Genomic DNA, 9,471 nt, shown 5'->3' with positions numbered 1-9,471 from the left:
TGGACGGTGTGAGGCCGGTAGCAGCCCCCGGCGCGCCGGGCCCGGGTCTTCTTGGAGTCGGGTTGCTTGGGAATGCAGCCCAAAGCTGGTGGTAAACTCCATCTAAGGCTAAATACCGGCACGAGACCGATAGTCAACAAGTACCGTAAGGGAAAGTTGAAAAGAACTACCAAAACAACTTGAGCATCTTGGTTTTTGGTGCTCATTGTTTCATGAGTTATACAGTTGTGATATGTGGAAAGTAACTAAAATGTTACATGTGTATATATACTAGAGGAAGGATGGGATGATTCAGTAATTAGGTTGCTAGCCTGGAACTTGGAATGCCTAGAACTCAGGATACCTGGATTTATTTCCCTGCTCCACAACAGCTTTCCTTTGTGACTTTGGGCAAATCACTTAATCTGTGTGCCTCAGTTCTTAAGTAGTAAAATGGGTATAATAATTCTTCCCTACAAGGGGTTGTGTAAGGATAAATATATTACAAAAAAAAAAAAAAAAAATTGAGGCTTGGATGCTAGGGGTGAAATGTTTTAAAAGAATTTCTTTAACACTGAAGTTATTAAACTTTTACATCCACCCCTGACAAAAAATATTCACTTTTCTTTTGTCCATTACCTTTGCATCAGGGCTTCAAAAATCTAAATTTGTACTCTATTTCCACAGCAACCTGGGCAAAAGTGTATATTTAGAGGACGCTTCTTTAAGGTTCAGTTAAAAAATGAATGCATAGCTTTTGTTGTCCAGTTGGAGGTTTCAGATTTTGAGTCCCTAGGAATTAAAAAAAAAATTCTGAAAGAGAGCCTTGCTGTATACAGAAAAACTGCTCTATGCAGAGTTTCAGAGCTGAGTTGGTGAAGAGCACAATCTACAATACTTAAATAATTGGTATTATTAAACAGACATGCTGGTTAAAATATTGTTAGATAAGCAAGAAAATTTATGCTAGTAACAGTTTAGATGACAAACAGAAATCTTTGAAACACTAATTTACATTCTGTTATGCTATCTGTTTTCTTTTTGCATTTCAGACAGCTTGGAGAATGAAAATAAAATGATCAGTTTCAATTTTGTATAGCTGTTTTCACTTTTTGGTTTTCATTTGTTTGCGTATTCAAAGTGCTATACAAAACTCTGTAGTTCAGTGTTGATGCTGCATACTCTGCAGAGGAATATTTAAATACAAACAAACATCTTCCTTAAATTAAAACAAACAAACAAAAAAAGCCTACCTCTATTAATATTAAGCATCATAAATTCTTAATTATAGGGACCTGAATTTTGGGTCTAAGGTCCCCGGCAATGTCCCTTTTGCCATACTATTTTAGGTGGAAGTGTAAAATTTTTGAAGGCTGAGTGTTACTTCACAGAATCTTCTATGTGACACTGAGCAGCTGGGCAGAGTGACCTGAAATTGGATGATCAGCAATCTTTTAAACTAAATATGGTGCAGCAGAGCAGTAGTTCTTTGCAGTGCTTTATTAGAGCTCAGCCCTTTTCGCAGTCTCTTGCTCAAATAGGCTGACAGTACTGCTAAGGTCAGCAGTGACCCCCACCGCCGTCCCTCCCTAAGACTTTTACCGAAGCCCTTTGTTGTGGATTACCTCTTTGTAATCCTGTCCCTTCCCATTTCTTGTGGTACCTGCAAATACTACAGTTGCCTTAAAGATGGGAAGGCAATGGGACTCTAGCTGGACTACAGAACTTGTGTGATCAGTTGCTGGGGGAGAGTGGGGTCACTAATTTAGCAAAAGCACTCTGCGCCTTCCTACCATAAGCTGAGAACACCACCAAGGCAGTCTGCATTGCAGAGATGAAGTTCTAGGCCTCCAAGGTTTTTCAAGAGATAGAACATATGTTCTATCTGCTAGGATTGTAAAAGATGAATGTCCTTATGTGGGAGCTTGAACTAAAGATCTCTTTGAGGAGTCCTGAGGATTTCCAAGCAGCTGGTATGTTAGGCAGTCCTCACACTCCACTTCAGCTGTGGCTTTATATAGTCCAAATACTCAGCCATTGATCTGTAGCAAATTTAGCTTTGACATACTTTTTTAACGTATGCTATCTGCCAAGGTTGGACATCTGAGCAGTAGTTATAGGCTAATGAATATTATGGCAGGAAGTAATTTAATGCCTTATATTTTCTATTTAGACAGTTTTTGTTTGCCAGAAATGTTTTCCAGACTCTTCATGTAAGAGATTTATTCCCTACAATTTGCTTTAGTTGATTCAGTAAGTTTGTATTACTCATACACACTCTCTCACTGTTTAAACTTGCAAGCCACAGGCACATCAGAACCAGCTTATCACTGTTAAGATGGCCCCAGATGATGGTAAAATGCATATTTTCCCTCTTTAAACCACAGTTTGGGAACATTATTTCCCTAAAATCCAAGTGTATAGAGCAAAGGAGCACTACCTCCTGCTATTGAAACAGCCAGTCTTCCCAGGTAGTACTCACAAAAATGTGTCTCAGATTTCTTTTTGGTCATGGTTGATTGACTTTTATTTATATTATCATAACACATTTTCCACTCTTATAATTTTGTATCTGAAGCCATTCGGTAGATTGCTGGTGTCCAAGGCAAAAATGATTGACTCTGGCTAAGCCTGGAGGTTATCTAGTATTGAAAATGTATCCGTTATCTTTTTCCCTTTAAAAAAAAAAAAAAAATTAGCATACTTTCTATGTAAGTTCTGCTTGTGCTGGAGTAGTGAGCACCTGATTTTTTTATTTTAACTGCTTTACAGCTGAGCTGACTTGGGTACAAAGAAGGTCAACTGTCTTGACTGAAGTTACACATGGAGTAAATGCCTTAGCTAAGATTTGTACCCAAGCTCTCCCTGGATCTCAACACTGTTATGTAACCAATAAGGCCAAGTTTGCGCTATGGCACCATATCTATGCGTCTGTGGCACCATAGTATAAGCGTGTCCTACGATGATGGAAGGGATTTTTCCCATTGCTGTAGGAACTCCACTTCCTCAAACAATGATAGCTAGGTCGATGGAAGCATTTTTTCGTTGACTCAGCTGTATCTATGCTAGGGGTTAAGTTGGCATAGCTATGGTGCTCAGGCATGTGGGTTTGTCACATCCATGAGTGCCATAGCTATGTCACACTAACATTTAAGTGTAGACCAAGCCTAAGGAAACTATTGTAGATAATACTTTGAACTTATTGTACCTTTTGCACAACTTCAAAGCACTTTAGAAAGGTGAGTCTTGCAAAGGTTCTGTTGGAGGAGATGGTTGAAAATTAAGCAAGAGAAAGAAAGTGACTTTCCCCAGTTTGTACAGTGAGTCAGTGGCTAAGCTGGAAATAAAATTTGGGCCTCCTGTCTCCTAGTCACCTACAATGTCTCCTAGACCCTGGAGCCTCCTGAATGCTCCAGCTCCGAGAGTCTGTCTCTCTCTGCAGAGACAAAACTGTTTGTGCTTTCATAGCAACAGCCAATAGCAATTGAAATCAGTTAGTATTTTTAGTACTCTAATAAGCAATGCCTACTTGATTGGGCAGTTAGAGGGAGCCTTAAACTCTTCCTGTAATCGTGTATAGTTACCATGATATGTTTTAATTAGCCAAAGCAGGTGCAATTTTAGCTCTACTTGTTAAAAGTCATTTTAATCTTACACACTTACCTGGGGCCAATAGTCACATATACTCCACTGACCTCTTTGTCCCTATTAAGTCCCATGCCACCCTTTTGCACAAATGTCTGACAAATTCCATACGTGCTCTGCTAATTTGAAGCAATATCCTAAACACATGTGGACATTATTCTATTAAACTACAAAGTAGCACTGGTAAAGAATATTGTGACAGCAGAACAGATCCTTACACAGAAGGAAGCCATCTGTAATCAGTATAAGGATTAGCACCTCCTGCTTTTCAATAATATCCTTATATTAATCACATTAACGTACGTTTCTTGAATTTTAAAGAGATGTTTGTATTTTTGTCACTTGGATCTTACAATGAATAACGCCTCATCAGTAGTAGAAAGTGTGCTGATCAGGCACTTCCATTCTGAGCTCCTGTTCTCATGTGCTTATTAAAATGCCATAAAATTATGCTTCAGTCCAAAATTTTTCATGATTTGTTTTCAGCCCAAATCTGAATTTCTTTTGAGAAGTGTGGTAACATTTTGTTTAGCTATTTTAGTTACTTACAAAATTTGAACAGTTTTTTAAAAGTGTCTTCGAATAACCCCAAATACTTGGTTCTGAAAGTTGACTTTGAGCTCTAATGAAGGCAAGTGCATTTGGCATGCAAGCATCTAGTAGTCATATTCAGTTTGACTTTCCACTAAACTTTGCCATATGGAGATGCTAAACTCTAGACCTGATCATGCCGTAGTACATATTTCAACACCGAGTATCCCAGATATAAATGTCTTTGTCATTAATCATTCAAATAAAGTGGTTATGTACCTGATAGTGTTTTCATATATGTGTTAATTTTCCTTGTGAAGCAAATTTACATTTCAGTAAAGGCCAAGAGTGGCACACCAGTAATGCACACTGACTAGCTGGTATACTTGGTACTCTTCATGATTGAGTTTCACATGTTTAAATACATGCATGGATGTATTTCAGTATGATCAGACCAAGTTTTTCTTTTTTAGAGGGAAAGTCATTTTACATTATGATGACTGAGGGTTGAAATGACCGATGGGGAGACAATTCTGAGTTTTGGTTACGCTGAATAGCTGTTAGTGACAATGACAGTTATATACTGAAAAATACTAAATTGGGAGGAATTTGTTAAGGAACCCTATTTTGAATTTCCTGTCATTTCATGAAATGCTGAATTAGAATGCAGTTATTGCTCAGGGCTGGTTCAGGCATATATGGGCTCCACCTGCAAAGCCATTTGATTGGGCCCCACAACTACAAAAGCCAAGATTCATTGTGCATCCTATCCCCACCAACTATGTGCCTGAAACTTCTAAGCCATACCAGATATGAGGGTTAAATGTTGTCATTGGGTAAGATTAAATAATAATTTCTGAACTGCACTGTGTATTTGTCGAGAAAGTTTGGGGAATAGTGGATGGAGATTCCTTGTTAAATTGGGGTCACTTATGACTATGAATTTTGCAACCTTGGCTAAACTAGCCCTTATAGAAATGCTTATCTGTAAAATAGCAACATTTCGAAGATGGCTGAATAATGTCTTGTTCGCAAGATTTATGTATGTCTGAGAGCATTAGCACAACATTACATGATATATTTTCTTTCCCCTATTTCTCTTTACTTTAAGGTGAGGGATACTTTTTGCCAGTCATTGATCTAGAAATGGGCAATAATTATAGGTGTCTGTCTATTTTTTTTTTTCCCCTGTTGCTTAGTGTTACTTAATGACTTGTGAGAAGAAGAGAACAATGTTTTATCCCATTACATAAATAAATCTATCACCATCTGTTATAACCTAGATTGTTATGAGCATGATATCTGATCGAATTAGTTATTAAAGACATTTTATTTTATCATGGAAATTCATTTACTATATTTAAAAACACATTTAACAAGTAGCATTTTTCTTCAATCTGTAGTTGCCTTTGTTTATGTACATTTAGCTCTTTAGGATAATTCCTTAAGTATCTCTCTTGTGACCATCCAGACTATGATAGACTTTCTTCTTTGCCAAGCTAATTGCATGACTGCTTTCAGTGCTTCAAACCCTGCTTGACAAGAATCTGATCTCTCAATCCTTTTTTTTTTTTTTTTTTTTTTTTTAGTCTTTAGATGATGACTACTTAAAATAACTTATGTGCCAGTTGAAAATGTAAGCCATACATAGATGTTAGAGGTGCTTTTTAAAAGGCGGGAGGAGACACGGGGACATTTCAGTATGGTCCTTGTAAGAAGGAGCTCTTATTTTTAATATCTTCAAGACAATTGGACTGATAAGAAACAGTGTCCAGGATCTCTTTTTCTATTTTCAGGTTTGGGGTAAGAACTGTCCAATGTAGTCATGGCTCGAGAACGAAAATGCATACTATGTCACATCGTGTACAGCTCAAAAAAGGTAAAAAATAAAATGAATTTGCAAGGCTAATATCTTTGTATGTGGCGATCTGGCTATATGCAGCATGGGAGAAATGTGTCCTTTCTTTTAAAAAAGAAACTGTAAAGATAACTTTTTGTATCAGAAACTGATAGAGATCTTCAGGTCTATTGAATGAAATAGAATTGTTTCAGTACTTCCTGATAGCTTCTTCCTCAATGTGACCATGTACTGGATATACATTCTCATTAAGTATTAAAAATGTCCATGGCTTTCAAGATTTAATGTAATCTTTTGTATGATTATATTAAAAAGTGTATGAAAGTTGTAAGTCAAGCACTCAGAAGCCCCGTCAGCCTTAATTCTGTTCCCTTGTGCATTCAGAGTGTCTTATGACATAATCATATTTTGGTTTTTGTGATGGGTCCCTACATCTTTCAATATGTCAGAAGGACATTGTTTATCAATTGAGGCAGCTCATTTTCTCATCATCCTTGTTTAGTATTTGCTGTGGCTTGTTTACGGCATGTCTTCCAAACCTTGCACTGCAAATGGAATTTTTCTTTTCCTTAGACTTTCTTGTAGTGCTTATCAATGCAGTATCAGAGTATCTCACAAACAGTAATTACTTTTATTTTCATAACATTTTAGTAAGGACAAAGTGCTATTCCCATTTTATTAATGAGGATCTGAGAGCAGAGAGAGAAGGGTGGCCATTTTTCCAAGTGTGTCTGTTCTAGGCAGGAAAAGAAAATGGAGCGCCTAGTCCCATTCCTGTTCCTTAACATGAGTGTTCTTCCTCTTCTAGCAGACATCTGCCTCATTTGCAACATGTTATACAATGACTGCAGTGAATGAGTCAAAACTGTTTTAAATCCAAAACCAATTCACTATGCATGTCTCAGTTCTGTCTAGAATGCGCACCGAATGAAACAGGTCCTGCAGACCAAAGCAGTGTGTGTTGATGTAAAGTAACACTGTATCATAATGCATATACACTCACAAGCAGCCCTAATGTTGTAAATATTCTGATTTTTTGGGGGGATGTTAAAAAAAGCCAAACTAAGACTGTTTATATTGTGGAATGTTTTTTTTAAAGAAATAATTGTTGTACAGTTATTTTCTAGCAAGGAGTGGAACACGTTTAAGTCAGAGCCCTTGCCTCATTCTATGTACGCTTTTCTATATCCACCTTCTAGAGCTCTGCCCTCCTTCTATATGAATCCCAAAGATCAATCCTATGGAAGGAAGCTTAGTGGGTAATTCCTCAGGGTGACACCACCTTCAAAAGTGATAGAAAAGACCTATTAGAGCAGAATATATCCTCATGCAGAGTAAAATGAATCATGTTATGCTTTTTTTTTTTTCTTTTGTAGGAGATGGATGAACACATGAGAAGCATGCTTCACCACAGAGAACTTGAAAATCTGAAAGGAAGGTATGCGAATGATCATGCAAACTGCCTTTCAGTGCAGTTTACATGTCACACTTTTTGGGAACTAAATAGCCTTATTTCCCATGCAAGCTAAATTCAATTTAAAGGGAGAAGATAGATTAAGAATTAACTGTTTTTATAAAGCACATTTCTTTGTGCCTTTCTAATAGATACTAAAGATCTTAATAGCCATGAGGACATGTCCCTGTTAGGAGCATGGGATTTCTCCCTAAATCTGTACAGTTTGCAACTATTAGCTTGGGCTGTAGTTTGGTTTTTTTCTACTTTCTTACAAAATATCTGTTGCTTTAGTTAGTTTAAATTCAAATGCCTAATATGCTGGTGGGCTAAATCATCTGGAAAATCCAAATCATAGGAATCATAAATAAAATCCTTTTTATTTAAAAAAAAATTGTTGTGCAGGATGATTAAGACTTTGCAAGTTTAGAGATAGACATTCCAATTTGTACCCAACCCCACGTTTAGTCTGAAATGCACAGACATTTAGTACATAGAGGCTCCAACTCTGAATAGTGCCCCATTGTGATGGGAGCTGTATATGCGCGTAATAAGAGACATTCCCTACCTGAAGAATTTACAATCTGATTAAATTAGAATGATGGACAGGAGGGGAAATGGGCATAGCGAGTTGAAATGACTTGCTCAAGGTTGCACAGCAGGTTAATTTCTGAGCTGGGAGTAGAACCTAGCTCTCCTAAGTCCCCACCCAGTGTCCTGTTTACTGTACCATACAGCCTCTGACCTTCAAATAAAGTATTTATACCATATGAATTTTTTTAAAAGTTTATATTGGGATGCCCTCTGAGACCTTTTCCACTACACCTTGTCCAGTTCTGGGAGAACACTTCAGCCAGTTCCCTGGGATTCAAAACGCTCGGTTTGACTCTGGATTTCGTCACTCACATTCCTCTATTTGACATATAGCAAAGCTACGCTGAGTTGATCGCAGGGGGTATAGGGTATACCACACATCCAAAGTTACACAGAAAACCTCTTCCTTTGTATGCCTTTACACAATATGTTGCATTTGCTATACATGAAATCACACATTTTTTGGATTGGCTTGCTTACTTTGCAGGAACCAATCGGTGTACATCATTCTCTAGCCATGTGCTGTCCACATGGAAACTGATCTTTACATTCCAGGTTTATTTTGTCCATAGTCTCCATCAAGGTATTGCTGCTTATCTTAGTTAACACAGACTTCCTGTCAAGCCCCTATTTACAACTTAACATTCCATTCACCTTCCCAATTATGCCCACTAAGAAATTAGGCGAGTTACTTGTGTCAAGCCAGGTCTACAGTATATTTTAAAAAATAACCCCCCTAAAATCCAAATGATCCTTCACTCTCAAATGCTAATGGTGTTCTGGATAAGCTGAGTGGAAAAGGGGGAATTCTGCATCACTGCACATGCACAGAATTTGTCTCCCACAGATCTCTTTGCTTCCCTGCAGACAAACGACCTTCCCCTGCAGTATGTTTTGGGTGCCCAGGGCAGCTGACAGAGAGGTAAATCACTGTGGGGCAGGAGACAGGACTGGGGAAGACCTGGCTGGTGGCTCCTTTCCTGCGCTAGGCTCAGCTGCTAGCCCCAGCTGGGCTGGGGAAGATGGAACTTCCTCTTCCTCTGCACAGCATCTGGGGCCAGGTCAGACCCACCCCAGATTTCTCCCCCAGCTGCAGGAAGCTCTGCAAACTCCCCCCGTTTCCTGCACCCATTGCTCCTCAGCTGCAGGGTGAGGGATTCCTGTAGAGGTTGCTGCTCCCCAATATGTCCAACTCTTTTGCATCCAGACCCCCTCATACCCAGACCCTCCCTCCCCACACTTAGAACCTCTCCTCAGCCCCCCGATAAGCCCCACTCCCCCTGCACCTGGACCATCCCGACGCCCCCCCCCCCCCCCCCCCCCCCCCCAAGCCCCAACCAGCTGCACCTGGATCCCCATCGCACTGAGCCGCACACCCAGACACCTCCCTCCCTTCCCCCCCCCCCCCCCC

At 39.1% G+C, this 9,471-nt stretch overlaps 1 protein-coding gene across 3 annotated transcripts in view; it reads left to right on the top strand.

The window, feature by feature from the left end:
- ZNF106 (zinc finger protein 106) overlaps positions 1–9,471 on the top strand; it is a 76,512-nt gene that overhangs the window by 8,417 nt on the left and 58,624 nt on the right. For all 3 annotated transcript variants that reach the window (XM_034769173.1, XM_034769172.1, XM_034769174.1), the window contains exons 2-3: positions 5,952–6,034; positions 7,390–7,451. In XM_034769173.1, coding sequence (XP_034625064.1) covers positions 5,981–6,034; positions 7,390–7,451 — 116 coding nt within the window. In that variant the 5' untranslated portion in view covers positions 5,952–5,980. The remainder of the gene's footprint in view (positions 1–5,951; positions 6,035–7,389; positions 7,452–9,471) is intronic.

The sequence above is a fragment of the Trachemys scripta genome, chromosome 4 (assembly GCF_013100865.1).
Source record: "Trachemys scripta elegans isolate TJP31775 chromosome 4, CAS_Tse_1.0, whole genome shotgun sequence".
Classification (NCBI taxonomy): domain Eukaryota; kingdom Metazoa; phylum Chordata; order Testudines; family Emydidae; genus Trachemys; species Trachemys scripta.
The sequence above is the reverse complement of the archived record's forward strand: the minus strand, read 5'-3'. Positions and strand labels throughout refer to the sequence as shown.